Raw genomic sequence first — 16,718 nt, forward strand, 5'->3', positions numbered from 1 at the left:
GACAAGACTGATCGACTTCACTTTCACTGGCCCCACCTGTGCATGCATGCAGTTATTTTTAGTCCCTTCTAGTTTATTTGTATTAGTATTTTTTTGCTGTACAAAGAGGTGTTTGTCCAGGTACTAGGTCCATCTAGTCAAGGCTATGGTTTTTCCAGTGGTCATGTATGGATGTAAGCGTTGGACTGTGAAGAAAGCTGAGCGCTGAAGAATTAATGCTTTTGAACTGTGGTGTTGGAGAAGACTCTTGAGAGTCCCTTGGACTGCAAGGAGATCCAACCAATGCATTTTGAAGGAGACTAGCCCTGGGATTTCTTTGGAAGGAATAATGCTAAAGCTGAAACTCCAGTACATTGGCCACCTCATGCGAAGAATTGACTCATTGGAAAAGACTCTGATGCTGGGAGGGATTGGGGGTGGGAGGAGAAGGGGACGACAGAGGATGAGATGGTTGGATGGTATCACTGACTCAATGGACATGAGTCTGAGTGAACTCCAGGAGTTGGTGATGGACAGGGAGGCCTGGGGTGCTGCAATTAATGGGGTCGCAAAGAGTTGGACATGACTGAGCAACTGAACTGAACTGAATGTAGATGAGAAGCATTAGTCTGTGTGTGTGTGTGTGTGTGTGTATTTTGGAGCTGGGAGACACTACCATCAGATTGAGATTAGCTGCTCACATTTGAGATAGAGACCAGAGGTGGCTGAAACTAACTAGGTAGGCAGCCTCTAAGTCGGGAACTTGGTCTTTCTTTTTTCCATCACACAGGTAAATGCCGTACTTTTCTTAGGAATTACTTCCTAGACAGTGTATCATGGGGGTTATGTGCCCTTCCTAACACATTAGTCATAAGTCCACACCTTCTCATCTGGTATTCCTCATAGGAAACTGTAGTTTCCAGGATACTTAGTGAATATCTTTTCCCAGGTTGTGTCTTTAAGTTTTGTCTTTGCTGCTTTTGTTATGCATAAGTTTATTTTGTGTAAATGGTGGTATAAATGATCCTTTCCTTTCTAATTTGTGATTTGCACTTCCTATTTAAGCTCTCTGCTGCTAAGTCTGCTAAGTCACTTTAGTCGTGTCCGACTCTGTGCAACCCCAGAGATGGCAGCCCACCAGGCTCCACCGTTGCTGGAATTCTCCAGGCAAGAACACTGGAGTGGGTTGCCATTTCCTTCTCCATTGCATGAAAGTGAAAAGTGAAAGTGAAGTCCCTCAGTTGTGTCTGACTCTTTGCGACCCCCTGGACTGCAACCTACCAGGCTCCTCCGTCCATGGGATTTCCCAGGCAAGAGGACTGGAGTGGGGTGCCATTGCCTTCTCCATTTAAGCTCTCTAGCCCCAGAGAAAACAAACCAATTTGATCACATGGACCACAGCCTTGTGTAACTCAATGAAACTATGAGCCATGCCATGTCAGGCCACCAAGACGGACGGGTCATGGTGGAGAGTTCTGACAAAATGTGATCCATTAGAGAAGGGAATGACAAACCACTTCAGTATTCTCGCCCCATGAACAGTATGAAAAGGCAAAAAGATGATACTGAGAGATGAACTCCACAGGTAGGTAGATACCCAATATGTTATTGGAGATCAGTGGAGAAATAACTCCACAAAGGATGAAGAGATGGAGCCAAAGCAAAAATAACACCCTGTTGTGGATGTGACTGGTGATGGAATTAAAGTCCGATGCTGTAAAGAACAATATTGCATAGGAACCTGGAATGTTAGGTTCATGAATCAAGGCAAATTGGAAGTGGTCAAACAGGAGATGGCAAGAGTAAGCATTGACATTTTAGGAATCAGCGAACTAAAATGGACTGTAATGGGTGAATTTAACTCAGATGACGATTATATCTACTACTGTGGGCAAGAATCCTTTACAAGAAATGTAGTAGCCATTATAGTCAACAAAAGAGTCCGAAATGCAGTACTTGGATGCAATCTCAAAAATGACAGAATGATTTCTGTTCGTTTCCAAGGCAAACCATTCAGTATCACAGTGTTCCAAACCTATGCCCTGACGAGTAATGCTGAAGAAGCTGAAGTTAAATAGTTCTTCTGAAGACCTACAAGACCTAGAACTAACACCCCCAAAAGATGTCCTTTTCATTATAGGGGACTGGATGCAAAAGTAGGAAGTCAAGAAACACCTGGAGTAACAGGCAAATTTGGCCTTGGAGTACAGAATGAAGCAGGGCAAAGGCTAATAGATTTTTGCCAAGAGAATGCACTGGTCATAGCAAACACCATCTTCCAACAACACAAGTGATGACTACACATGGACATCACCAGATAGTCAATACCGAAATCAGATTGATTATATTCTTTGCCGCCAAAGATGGAGAAGCTCTATACAGTCAGCAAAAACAAGACTGGAAGCTGCTGTGGCTTAGATCATGAACTCCTTATTGCCAAATTCAGACTTAAATTGAAGAAAGGAGGAAAAAACACTAGACCATTCCGTTATGACCTAAATCAAATCCCTTATGATTATACAGTGGAAATGACAAATAGATTCAAGGGATTAGATCTGATAGAGTGCCTGAAGAACTATGGACAGGAGTTCGTGATATTGTACAGAAGGCAATGATCAAGACCATCTCCAAGATAAAGAAATGCAAAAAGGTAAAATGGTTGTCTGAGGAGGTCTTACAAATAGCTGAGAAAGGAGAAGCGAAAGGCAAAGGAGAAAAGGAAAGATATACCCATCTGAATGCAGAGTTCCAAAGAATAGCAAGGAAAGATAAGAAAGCCTTCCTCAGTGATCAATGCAAAGAAATAGAGGAATATAATAGAATCCGAAAGACAACAGATCTCTTCAAGAAAATTAGAGATACCAAGGAATATTTCATGCAAAGATGGGCTTGATAAAGGACAGAAATGGTATGGACCTAACAGAAGATATTAAGAGGTGGCAAGAATACACAGAAGAACTGTACGAAAAGATGTTTCATGACCCCAGATAACCACATTGGTGTCCTCACTCACCTGGAACCAGAAATCCTGGAATGTGAAGTCAAGTGGGTCTTGGCAAGCATCACTACGAACAAGCTAGTGGAGGTGATGGAATTCCAGCTGAGGTATTTCAAATCCTAAAAGATGATGCTGTAAAAGTGCTGTGCTCAATATGCCAGCGAACTTGGAAAACTCAGCAGTACCATAGGACTGGAAAAGGTCAGTTTTCATTCCAATCCCAAAGAAAGGCAATACCAAAGAATGCTCAAATCAAATTGCCAACATCCGCTGGATCATGGAAAAAGCAAGAGAGTTCCAGAAAAACATCTATTTCTGCTTTATTGACTATGCCAAAGCCTTTGACTGTGTGGATCACAATAAACTGTGGAAAATTCTGAAAAAGATGGGAATACCAGACCACCTGACCTGCCTCTTGAGAAATCTGTATGCAGGTCAGGAAGCAACAGTTAGAACTGGACGTGGAACAACAGACTGGTACCAAATAGGAAAATGAGTACGTCAAGGCTGTTTATTGTCACCCTGCTTATCTAATTTATATGCAGAGTACATCATGAGAAACGCTGGACTGGAAGAAACACAAGTTGGAATCAAGATTGCTGGGAGAAATATCAATAACCTCAGATATGCAGATGACACCACCCTTATGGCAGAAAGTGAAGAGGAGCTAAAAAGCCTCTTAATGAAAGTGAAAGAGGAGAGTGAAAAAGTTGGTTTAAACCTCAACATTCAGAAAACGAAGATCATGGCATCTGGTCCCATCACTTCATGGGAAATAGATGGGGAAACAGTAGAAACAGTGTCATACTTTATTTTGGGAGGCTCCAAAATCACTGCAGATGGTGATTGCAGCCATGAAATTAAAAGACGCTTACTCCTTGGAAGGAAAGTTATGACCAACCTAGATAGTATATTCAAAAGCAGAGACATTAGTTTGCCGACTAAGGTCCGTCTAGTCAAGGCTGTGGTTTTTCCTGTGGTCATATATGGATGTGACAGTTGGGACTGTGAAGAAGGCTGCACGCCGAAGAATTGATGCGTTTGAACTGTGGTGTTGGAGAAGACTCTTGAGAGTCCCTTGGACTGCAAAGAGATCCAACCAGTCCATTCTGAAGGAGATCAACCCTGGGATTTCTTTGGAAGGAATGATGCTAAAGCTGAAACTCCAGTACTTTGGCCACCTCATGCAAAGAGTTGACTCATTGGAAAAGACTGTGATGCTGGGAGGGATTGGGGGCAGGAGGAGAAGGGGACGACCGAGGATGAGATGGCTGGGTGGCATCACCAACTCGATGGACATGAGTCTGAGTGAACTCTGGGAGATGGTGATGAACAGGGAGGCCTGGCGCGCTGCGATTCATGGGGTCGCAAAGAGTCGGACACGACTGAGCGACTGAACTGAACTGAACTGAACTGAACCACACAATTGCACTCATCTCACATGCTAGTAAAGTAATGCTCAAAATTCTCCAAGCCAGGCTTCAACAGTACATGAACCATGAACTTCCATATGTTCAAGCTGGATCTAGAAAAGGCAGAAGAACCAGAGACCAAATTGCCAAAATCCCCTGGATCATCAAAAAAGCAAGAGAATTCCAGTAAAACATCTACTTTTGCTTTATTGACTATGCCAAAGTCTTTGACTGTGTGGACCACAACAAATTGTGGGAAGTTCTTCAAGAGATGGGAATACCAGACCACTTTACCTGCCTCCTGGGAACTGTGTATGCAAGTCAGAAAGCAACAGTTAGAACTGGACATGGAACAACAGACTGGTTCCAAATAGGAAAAGGAGTACGTCAAAGCTGTATATTGTCACTGTGCTTATTTAACTTATATGCAGAGTACATCATGAGAAATGCTGGACTGGATGAAGCACAAGCTGGAATCAAGATTGCCAGGAGAAATATCAATAACCTCAGATATGCAGATGATACCACCTGTATTTATGGCAGACAGTGAAGAAGAACTAAAGAGCCTCTTGATGAAAGTGAAAGAGGAGTTGGCTTAATGCTCAACATTCAGAAAACTAAGATCATGGCATCTGGTCCCATCACTTCATGGCAAATAGATGGAGAAACAATGGAAACAGTGAGAGATTTTATTTTGAGGGGCTCCAAAATACTGCAAATAGTGACTGCAGCCATGAAATTAGAAGATGCTTGCTCTTTGGAAGAAATGTTATGACCAACCTAGACAGCATATTAAAAAGCAGAGACATCACTTTGCCAACAAAGGTCTGTTTAGTCAAAGCTATGGTTTTTCCAGTAGTCATGTATGGATGTGAGAGTTGGACTATAAAGAAAGCTGAGCACCGAAGAATTGATGCTTTTGAACTGTAGTGTTGGAGAAGGCTCTTAGAGTCCCTTGAACTGCAAGAAGATCCAACCAGTCCGTCCTAAAGGAAATCAGTCTTGAATATTCATTGGAAGGACTGATGTTGAAGCTGAAACTTGAATACTTTGGCCACTTGATGCGAAGAACTGACTCATTTGTAAAGACCCTGATGCTGGGAAAGATTGAAGGTGGGAGGAGTAGGGAATGACAGGATGAGATGGTTGCTTGGCATCACCGACTCAATGGACAGGAGTTAGAGTAAGCTCCGGCGGTTGGTGATGGACGGGGAAGTGTCGCGTGCTGCCGTCCATGTGATTGCAAAGAGTCGCACATGACTGAGCAACTGAACTGAACTGAGCCCCACCTCGTTGTCATAAAATTATTTTCTTCTTACATCTTCCTGTCCATGTCTCTGTCTTCTTTTCTATTTCTGGAATCTTTAGTCCTGTGGCATTTTTCTAGGCCCCAGGCGAGACACATTTTGGAACAAAGTGTCACAGAAGGATATAATTAATGAGAAAGTTAAAGAGATCTAAATGACAGACTAAGAAGAAGTGCAATATCTATTTTATAGGTGAAGAAACAGGGGAAGAAACAGAATAAAAAAGAAGTCAAGAGGTCTCTTCCAAGATCAAAGATCAAGTAAGTACTATGCAGAACTAAAGTCATCATATTCTGTAAGTTATTGAAATGTTCTCACAGTCATCTCTGACCTTTCCCAGGTAACTGTGTACTCATTCATTCATTCATTTACCCATCTACCAGATTGTGGTTAGTCCCAAGAGGGATTTCCTGAAAGACAGATTGACTCCATGACTGTGTTTCCCCATCCAGTCATCCATTCATCCCTTCATCTTCCTAACACATTTTTAATGAGTTCTAGGCTCTATGCTAGGCTCTGGGGTTATATAGGTAAATAGATATTATAGGCCGCATAGCAGGTGGGAAGTTGGTAAGGGAATAAAAATTATAACAAAGTGATAAGTATTATACTAGGAGAAGTAGGGAGTATCGTGGAAATACATGGAAAGGATCTCCAACCTTTTTCAGGGTGGCAGGGATCAGGAAATTCACAGTGCCCTGTGTTGAACCAGAGGAGATAACAAGATCACTCATTCATTCCATGCTGCTGCTGCTGCTAAGTCGCTTCAGTAGTATCCGACTCTGTGCGACCCCAGAGACAGCAGCCCACCAGGCTCCCCGTCCCTGGGATTCTCCAGGCAAGAACACTGGAGTGGGTTGCCATTTCCTTCTCCAATGCATGAAAGTGAAAAGTGAAAGTGAAGTCCCTCAGTCGTGTCTGACTCCTAGCGACCCCATGGACTGCAGCCTACCACGCTCCTCCGTCCTTGGGATTTTCCAGGCAACAGTACTGGAGTGTGATGCCATTGCCTTCTCCCATTCATTCCATAGGTGGAGTCTATTATGTGCCAGGTGTTAGATGCTGGGAGTGAAGAGATGAGCATCATAGATGCTGTCCTTCCTCAGAGCCTAATTAGGGAGATTAGAAATATGTATTAAAAATCTCTGGGCCAAAAAAAAAAAAAAAATCTCTGGGCCTTGGGAGGACCACTGTATCCTTCATTTGACTCACACTTGTTTATTGAGTGTTTCCTGTGAGCTTTCCAAAAGTAGAAGAGAGACAGTGAATTGGACGTGTTTCGAGACTTTCAGGTTCAGAGACCATTAAAAGAGTCCCTTTATGATTGTTAGTAATCTCACGAGGTAGAAGGGGTTCCAACCACAAAAGATGTACAGAAGAAACATGCCAGAGTTTAGCTAAAGCAGCAGTTATTTACCTCTGGAAGTTTCAGTGAAGGTTTTATGGAAGGGATGGCATCTGGATTGAGTCTAGAAAGAAGCTTTTTTTTCTCTATTACCTCATTTAATTCTTAGAACAGTTCTCTGAGGCACAGGTTTAATCCTCATATTATATTTGAGAAATCTGAGGCACAAAGAGGTAAAGTGATTTGCCCAGGGTCACTGAGCTCAGTGGTAGAAACTAGCCTCAAACTTAAGTCCCTGTCTGTAAAATTGTTACCCCTTCCTGTTGCACCCATCTCCTTGTCATATGTTTCTCTTCTGGGAAACATTTTCCCAGGACACCTGATCCCAGCTCTCTACTCTGCTCCTCCCATGAACTGAATCTTCCCAGACCCTCCATCTTAGGGTCCTACCTTCTTGCCAGGGTCTCCTTCCCCCTGGCCAGGGTCTTAAAGGTTCCTAAACCTCTGCTACCCCAAATTGTCTAAAGCTATCCCAAAGCAGGTTTAGGAATTACTGAATCCCTTTAAAGAAAAATCTCAGTCTCTAAGAGCTCAAGGTTTAAAGAATTTAGATCTTCGATTAGAAATTTCTTTTCCTAAAGGAAGTGGAATGGGAGCCTAATCTTAAAGCATGAGATCAGTGAGATGTACAAGATAGAAGAGCTGTTTTGTGCCAAAGGAACACTAAGAACAAAGACATGGATCTGTAGGGCCTCAGAGAGAGGGTGTGTGTTGGGGGTGGTCCTGGTGGGCTCCTAGGCTGTGTTGGGGTGAGAGCAGCCCTGCCCCTCCTCACTCCTCACTTCCTATTTTCCGTGCTTGGCTTTTAGGGTCATGGCCTCCACAGGACTCTACAAGCTGGATGATGGGAAGCCTCACCTGAGCAACTGCTTTCCAGCCAAAAGCCTGCTTCGGATGCCAGAGGAAGGTCAGGTGACTTCTCAAATCAGAACCTTTGCCTCACACCCAGCACCTGCTTCAGAATGTCTCTAACACCCATGTCTTCCTCTTCAACCCATTCACTAATGTTCCCTGCCCCATCCTGTTCCTTCCCTTCTAATCCATCTTCCCCCCAGCAGCCTCAGAGAGTCTAATTTTTTTTTGTCCTATTTATGTATGTATTTGGGCTTACCAGGTAGCTCAAACAGTAAAGAATCTGCCTGCAATGCAGGAGACCTGGGTTCGATCCCTGGGTTGGGAAGATCCCCTGGAGAAGGGCATGGCAACCCACTCTAGTATTCTTGCCTGGAGAATTCCATGGACAGAGGAGCCTGGTGGGCTACAGTCCATGGGCTCGCAAAGAGTCTGACATGACTGAGCAACTAACACGTATCTGTTTTAAACATGTATCTGTTTAAAATGTCTTATTTTTACACAATTGTTCAAGATTACTTTTCATTTACAGTTATTACAAGATATTGGCTATATTCCCCATGTTATACAGTACATCCTTGAGCCTAACTTACACCCAGGAGTTTGTACCTCCCATCCCTACATGGCCCCTCCATCCCTCTTCTCTGCTTGGAACCACTAGTTCTCTGTGTCTGTGAGTCTGCTTCTTCAATTTTTTTATTCACTAGTTTGTTGTATTCTTTAGAATCTAGCTATAAGCAATATCTTATATGGGCAGTTTTTCTCTTTCTCTGTCTGACTTATTTCACTTAATATAATGCCCTCGGGGTCCATCCATGTTGTTGCAAATGGCAAAATTCCTTTTTAATGGTTAAGTAGTACCCCATTGTATATATGTCCCACAGATTTTATCTGTTCATCTGTTGATAGACGCTTAGGTTGTTTCCATGTCTTGGGCTGCTGCAAATAATGCTGCTTTGAACACTGGGGTATGTTTTTGAATTGGTAACTTTGGTTACCAATTGCTTTTTTAAATTTATTTTTTTAAGTTATTTGTTTATTTTTGGCTGTGCTGAGTCTTTGTTGCTGCTCGGACTTTTCTCTAGTTGCAGTGCGTAGCAGCTGCTCTTTGTTGCAGTGTGTGAGCTTCTCATTGCAGCAGCTTCTCTTGTCGTGGAGCACGAGTTCTAGAGCATGTGGGCTTCCGTAGCTGCAGCTCATGGGCTCAGTAGCTGTGGTTCCCAGGCTCTAGAGCACAGACTCAATAGTTACGGCGCATGGGCTTAGTTGCTCCATGGCATGTGGGATCCTCCCAGACCAGGGATCGAACTGGTGTCTCCTGCACCAGGAGGTAGATTCTTTACCACTGAGCTACAAAGGACGCCCAGTGACTTTGTCTTTTGTGGATATACACCCAGGAGAGGAATTTCTGGATCATATGGTCATGCTATTTTTAATTTTTTGAGGAACCTCCATAATGTTTTCCGCTGTGGCTGCACCAGTTTCCATGCCCACTGACAGTGTACAAAGGTTCTCAGGGAACCTTCTAATGTACACCACAGTGTTCTCATCTGTTCAGTGAATTCTCACTGCTGTTCCTTTACCTTTCCGTTCTACCCCATGCCTTGATTTATGCCCTGTTTCATAGTGTTCTATTTTGACATAGCTTTTTTTTTAATTGCTTATTTTTTAATTGAAGGATAATTGCTTTATAGAATTTTGTTGTTTTCTGTCCAACCTCAACATGAATCAGCCATAGGTATACATATATCCCCTCCCTCTTGAACCTCCCTCCCATCTCCCTCCCCATCCCACCCCTCTAGGTTGGTACAGAGCCCCTGTTTGAGTTTCCTGAGACATACAGCAAATTCCTGTTGGCTGTCTCTTTTATATATGGTAATGTAAGTTTCCGTGTTACTCTCTCCATACATCTCACCCTCTCCTCCCCTCTCCCCATGTCCATGAGTCTGTTCTCTATTCACATAGTTTTTAACCATTTGCCTGGAATGTTCCAGCTCTCATTCCAGTTGTCCAGACTCCTCCCATCCCACTGGCTCAGCTTGTCTCCCACATCTTCCAATAAGCCGTGTCCAGCTACTCCAGCCCTCAGTGCCCATCCTCTCTTGTGAGCCATCTTCCTTTCTGTGTTTCTTGTTTGATGTATAGTCATATTCTGCCTAGCTCCTAAATAAAGTGGCTTAAACTTGACTCTGCTAAATAGTTTTTCAACCATTTATCTAATTAAAGACTCCCCTGGGGCTGGGACCCCTCCTAATGCTGAGCAGAGTCTTGCACATGGAACACTGCTGAGAAGTGTGGTTTCACTGGATTTAATTTATTGCTTTGAAAGTGTAGAGCAAGGGAAAAGTACTTCTAGCTTACCCTGGATGGAGTGGCTTGCTGCTCAGTCTGTACATGGAAGAACCATGTACAGTGGAAGAACCTTCTCCTTCAGCTTGTCCTCCCCACTTCTCTTGAGTGATTTTTCTTTTCACATAGGACCTTCTTTGGCCACCTAGTTGTTTAAAACCTTCCTGTGGAGCTGTCAGTAAGAACTCCTGATTTCACACCCACACTCCCTCACACACACATAGATGGACAGAGAAATAAATATAGCTGTATATATCTTCATGTGTTAGTATACATATGTATATTTCCTGGCCCATGGAGGGCGATAATACCTCAGTTGCAAAGGGATGCTTGGCACCTTAGTGTTGGTTTCTAAATACCATTCTCCAATAAAAGAAGCCAGGGCTTCTCAGGCAAAAAGTTGTTTCTAGGGCTGAGTCAGGAGAAAATACACTTTGAGCCAGAAAATAAAGCAGTGCTCAGAAAAACAATGGTGGCAGTTTGAAAGGACATAGGTGCCAACCTGAGGGAATGCCCAGTGGGCAAAGCTGGAGCAGTATGAACAGCAAAATAAATAAAGGTAAAATTGGGTTGTAATCTGTAGAATAAGTTTTAATATACAGTCATGATCTCATACAATATAATTAAACTCTGATTACATAAATAAGTGGGGGGGGAAGAGCAGCTCTTCCTTACAATAGAATTCTAGTTAATAAATGTAGAATGAATGAAGGAAATAGAAAATCACTATCAAAACATCACAATAATAATCTTTACAGGCAAGAAGCTCTACAATGTTCTTTAGAGAAATAGAACCAGTAGAATATGTGTGTCTCTCTGTATGTATATCCTGCATGTTTTGTTTTCATATACATATATGTGTATATATATGTGGACAAACACACAGATAAATTATATATTTCAAGGAATTGGTTTATGAAATGTGGAGGCTGGCAAGTCTGAAATCTGTAGGACAGGCAGGCTGAAAACTCAGGTTTTCATGCTCATGCTGCAGTCTTAAGGCAAAATTTCTTCTTCCTTTGGGAAGCCTGTTTTTTTGTTTTTAAGGTCTCAGGTGAATGGGTAAGGCCCACACATTATCCATGGATTGTTTCAGGTACTTAAAGACAACTGGTTGTCAGAAACACCTAGATTGGTATTTGATTGACTAACTGCTTACCATAGCCCAGCCAAGTTGACACATGAAATTAACCATCATAGATGCTAGAATTCATGGGTTAAAGTATGATGAAAAACAGGTTATTTGTATAGTCTTGGGCTGTCTTTATTAATTTCAAAGGGACTTCTTAGTAGAGTAACTAAGCTGACACCACCTTGGCTGAGTGATCAAAATTAACATCACCAGTAATAAGACATAATTGGCATCATGTGTGCTCTGATATGTTGTGCTTAGGAGGTCACAGCACCACTTCTTGCCAAACTGCAAGGCCTTTAGTCTAAATTATGGGGGGGAAAAAATCAAACAAACTCAAATTGCGAGACGTCTTTTAAAGCAATTGACTGTTGATTAGTACTCTTCAAAAGTGTGAGGATCACACAAGAAAAATAAAAACTGCAAAACTGTCACGGATTAGGGGAGACGAAGGTGATGTGACAGCTAAATGAAATGTGAGTTCTTGGATAGGACCCTGGAACAGAAAGAGAGCATTAGTGAGAAAACTGATGAAAGTCAAATAAAGGCTGTAGATTAAATTACTAATATTATGCCATTGCTAATTTCTTGGCTTCAGCCATTGCACTATGATTATATACGATGTTGCCATTCGGGAAACTGGGTGAAGGCTGTACAGGAGCTCTGTGTTACTTTTACAGCTTTTCTGGAAGTCTAAAATTATCCCCAAATGAAATTTACAGGTGTGGGGAAACCTTCCTATGGACAGATACTCTTTCTGCTAAAAGCCTACCACATTAGAACCGACACTCCTTATTCTGACCCTCAAGACCTTTCAGATCTAACTCTGCTGACCTCCTAAGCCTCATCTCTTTTCCTTCATGTCCATCTCCCGACACATTCCTTCCTGGGTGTGTGGGCAGTTTTGGCACCAGCTCAGGCTGGAGTGTTCAAGAGTTTGGACTGCTGGGATAGGACAAAGGTCCATGTGCTAGGTGAGGGCAGCCCTGGGAAATGAGTGCCCGGGCTGTCGGGCCCTGGGTGGGAATAGGGACTGGCTCACATCAGGCATAGGGCAGAAGCAGCATCCAAGAGCCAGGATTAGTAGCAGTACTCCGGTGAGCCAAGGCAAGCACCTGAGGCGGGGAATGGGCTATGTGGCAGGGAAACAGTGGTCAGAGGCACCAAGCTGGTCCCCACAGCTCTGTGCTGCTCTTCGCAGTCCCAATCTTTCATGCCTCTGAGTACTTTTTGTGCCCTTTTCTCTGCCCAGGCTACTTAGTTTTTCCCTCTTCACCTGGTCAACTTTCAACATACAAGACCCAGCTCATCCCCTAGGCTGGTAGCTCCCCACTCTAGGCTTCACAGCACTCTTTACATTTATTGAGCACCTTTGAATCCTCAGTCATATTCTTTATAGCCCCAACTCCTGCCACAAAGTCAGTGCTCAGAAAAGGTCTGAATGGATGATTGTGGGTGGGAGCTGTGGCTCAGGGTTCATTCAGCTACACTCAGTGCGGTAAGCTCTGTGTAGGCCTAGGGAACATTGAGATGAATGAATCAGAGCCTGTATTCTCATGGAGCTTTCATTCTAGACTGCAAGATAGGCAATAAACAAGTGAACAATGATAGATATTGAACAATGAAGAGTGAACAATGACCAGTATCTGTCCCTAGGAAGGTTTCCCCCCACCTGTAAATTTTCATTTGGGGATAATTTTAGACTTAAAGAAAAGCTGTAAAAATAAAACAGAGTTCCTATACAGTCTTCACCCAGTTTCCCTAATGTTAAATGAATAAATTACTGATGAAGGAGAGAACAGGTTCTAGAATGTTGTCACAGTTTTTATTGGATAGGCTTAGTAGTGAACCTCATATTCACTTTACTTGTGTACAATTTCTAGTTCTTTCTACAGTGGACATGTATTATTGAGTCTTTTTAAAATGGCAGCTGTCCTTTGATTTTTTTTTTATCCTGAGCTCCTAACATGACCTTTGCCTTGTAACGATAGAATTCAGGGTAAGGTCCAGGAAGATGGAACCCATTGAGTTGGTGTCACACAATGGACTTTACCCAAGAGATAACAAATGGTGCAGTAACTAGCTGGCCCAGGAAAAAAGGATCTGCTTAACTGAGGATAGTCAGGGAAGGCTTCACAGAATAGGAAATACTTTATCTGCAATCATGAATGAACCGTTAAGAGTTCAAAGGCAAAAATGTGGAGGAAAGAACTGGGCAAGTCATTCTACACTTTTGAGTCTTTGCCTTTTTGTCTGTAAAACAGGGGCAGTAGCATGTTTCATTGGGTTTGGAGGCCAATTAAATAAGACAGGTATATAGACGTTCACCTGCCTCCCACAATCCCAGTTGTGGCACAGTATCTGGTGCATATTAGGTAAAGAGGAGCTAATTTTCATTTTTGCATTAAAGATAAACATTCTGGAAGGGCACTAGTTTTGGCTTTGAAGGAGTTTACTCCTGTTCTCATCTTTTCACTGTTCTCATCTTTTCAGCAGGCCGAGGACACTGGCTAGTGGCTCGGAAAGGTAGCCTCAAGAAGAAGCCCAAGAATGTGGCTGAGACAACAGCTGAAGGTCAGGAAGGCCAGAAGGTTTCTTTTGAGGTTGGAGGGAAGAAAGGGTCTCGACAGGAAAACCGGTCGGACACTCCTGGACAGGCGCTGGACCTGGCTTTTCTGGTGAGAGTGAATGCATTCTGGAAGGGCTGGCAGCACCAGTTGACGACTGTCTCGGTTGGAGGGTGGGGGGCGGTGGCAAGGCCTTGCCCTGCTTTTCTCTGGTACGGTTACCTCCCATCCATCCCAAACTATTCTAATGCGCTTGGCAAATGGAGTGTAGCCAAGATGCTGAAGGGACCCAGAGCTTTCTTTATATGTGAAGTTTTCTTTACATCTACTTTGTGAGTTAGGTGTTATCATCCCTGTTATATTGTTGCCATTGTGCAAATGAGAAAACTGAGGCCCCCAGAAGTAATGTGCCTTGGCTGAAGTTCCTCAGCTAGTAATGAGGACTCTAGTTTACCCTGGATTAGAACTATTCAGAATTAAAACTCTGGTCTATTGACTGTAAAGCCTATGCCTTTACATTTTATCAGGTAAAAAGTCTTCATTGAGCCAGAGAGACAAAGCAGTAGGTCAAGGTAAACAGTAAATTTAAAAATCCTATTCCAGCACCCTACTGGCTCAGTTGGTAAAGAAGCTGCCTGCAATACAGTAGACCTGGATTCGATCCCTGGGTCAGGAGTATCCCCTGGAGAAAGAAATGGCAACCCACTCCAGTATTCTTGCTTGGGAAATCCCATGGACAGAGGAGCCTGGCAGGCCACAGTCCATAGGGTCACAAGAGTCGGATGCAACTTAGCAACTAAACCACCACCACTATTCCAGCACATAGTAGGGTGTAAAGGCTTCTATTGTGCTCTGGGGAGACTCTGTAGGAGCGGGGGAACTAGGGAGCCTCACACACCACCACTCCCTTTGTCCTTGGGGTTTAGTGTCTGGCTGAAAGCCAAGGATGCCAACTAGATATACCTAGTGTCTGGGTCAGGCTTTACAATGAGGACTGGGATGGTAATTTTTATTTACTCTGTGCAATGCCTCAGTGGCTTTACACAGAAAGACCTATTTTGTAAACCAGTATTAATGTGCGGTCCAATGCTCATAGCTTCCCAAGAAGAACTCCCTGGCAGCTTACTTAGTTCCCAGACTCTGCTTATGGTTCCTGCACAGATCAAATGTTGAAAGAGAACTTTAAGGAGGCATCTCACCTCAAGGTGGGTAGCATAGGCTTTTTGCAGAATACTGTGGCCTTTCTTTAATTATCAGGTCCACTTCTCATTAGGGATGAGGAAGATTGAAGCGGTAGTACTGAGAAGGGGCAGAACCACTTCCCATAGTGCTCTTCTTTTCCCCTTTATTTTCAGCATTTCAACATATCCACATTGAGATCACTTGTTACAATTCTGAGATGACTGTGAAACTCTGGTCATCACATTTAAAGCATAACATCCAGAGGTAGAAAAGGGAACGTCACTGTCTTATATTGATTTTTAAATATAAGCAGCTTCCCAGAACTGGCCTCCTATCTCCAGCAGCCTGCATCTCATTGGCCAAACATATATCACAAGTCCCAGCAGTCACTGGTTAGGGGACCATGACCACCTTGCTTGGATTAGAGAAAGTCAAGACTTAGCCTGTAGAGCGGGGGTTGAAGGATACATCTAGTTAGAGAAATGTGAATGATATTGGGTTCTTTCACAATGAGAAGTAGAGAAGTGGCTCTAGAGAAATGAGCTAACAATGTCTGGTATAATGGTTTCTCTCCACCCTTTTCTTTCTTCTCATTCTCTATGTGTGTCAGATACAGCAGTTTTTGTAAAATTGCCATCAGCCCTCTGCCAAAAAACCTCTTGACAGCTTTCCATTGACTGTGGGCTAAAATCCACAATCCTTTGCAGAGCCACCATGAATCCGCACGATCTAATGAGTGGGACACAGAGAGTAAGAACAGATCTGTGGTTGTCAGGGGGAGGGGGTTGGAAGAGGGATGGAGTGGGACCTTGGGGTTAGCAGAGATGGATATATCATATAACATCATATTATGTTATGTGATTAGTGATAACAATATGTCACTAGTTATATATTCACTATCCTATGATAAACCATAAAGGGAAAGGACATAAGAAAAAGAACGTATATATAACTGAATCACTTTGCTGTACAGCAGTAATTAACAACATTGTGAATCAACTATACTTCAATAAAACATTTTTTAAAAGATTTGAACTTCCAGTTATAAGATAAAGAGGTACTAGGAATGTAATATGCATGCTCAGTCACTGAGTCCTGTCTGACTCTTTGAGACCCCATGGACTGCAGCCTGCCAGGCTCACTGTCCATGGGATTTCCCAGGCAAGAATAGTGGAGTGGGTTGCCATTTCTTCCCACAGAAGAATGTAATATGCAACATGATAAATATAATTAATGTTGCTCTATGTCATATATGAAAATTAAGAGTATAAAATCCTAAGAGTTCTCACCATAAGAAATTTTCTATTTCTTTAATTTTGTGTCTAAATGAGATGATGGATGTTTACTAAACCTACTGTGATTATCATTTCCTAATGTATGTAAGTCAAATCACAATGCTGTACACAAACTAATATCGTGCTACATGACAATTATATTTCAATAAAACTGGAAGAAAAACAAATTGTTAGAGGGACTTCCCTGGTGGTCCAGGGTTAAGAAACTGCCTTCCAGTGCAGGGGATGTGAGTTTGATCC

At 42.8% G+C, this 16,718-nt stretch overlaps 1 protein-coding gene across 3 annotated transcripts in view; it reads left to right on the plus strand.

The window, feature by feature from the left end:
* The window catches only part of XRRA1 (X-ray radiation resistance associated 1), a 68,355-nt gene that overhangs the window by 1,202 nt on the left and 50,435 nt on the right, over positions 1 to 16,718 (plus strand). For 2 of the 3 annotated variants that reach the window (XM_018059344.1, XM_018059346.1), the window contains exons 2-4: positions 5,889 to 5,956; positions 7,911 to 8,008; positions 13,928 to 14,112. In XM_018059344.1, coding sequence (XP_017914833.1) covers positions 7,915 to 8,008; positions 13,928 to 14,112 — 279 coding nt within the window. In that variant the 5' untranslated portion in view covers positions 5,889 to 5,956; positions 7,911 to 7,914. The remainder of the gene's footprint in view (positions 1 to 5,888; positions 5,957 to 7,910; positions 8,009 to 13,927; positions 14,113 to 16,718) is intronic. The other variant, XM_018059345.1, reaches the window with a different exon arrangement.

This window comes from Capra hircus, chromosome 15, assembly GCF_001704415.2.
Source record: "Capra hircus breed San Clemente chromosome 15, ASM170441v1, whole genome shotgun sequence".
In the NCBI taxonomy this organism is placed as follows: Eukaryota; Metazoa; Chordata; class Mammalia; order Artiodactyla; family Bovidae; genus Capra; species Capra hircus.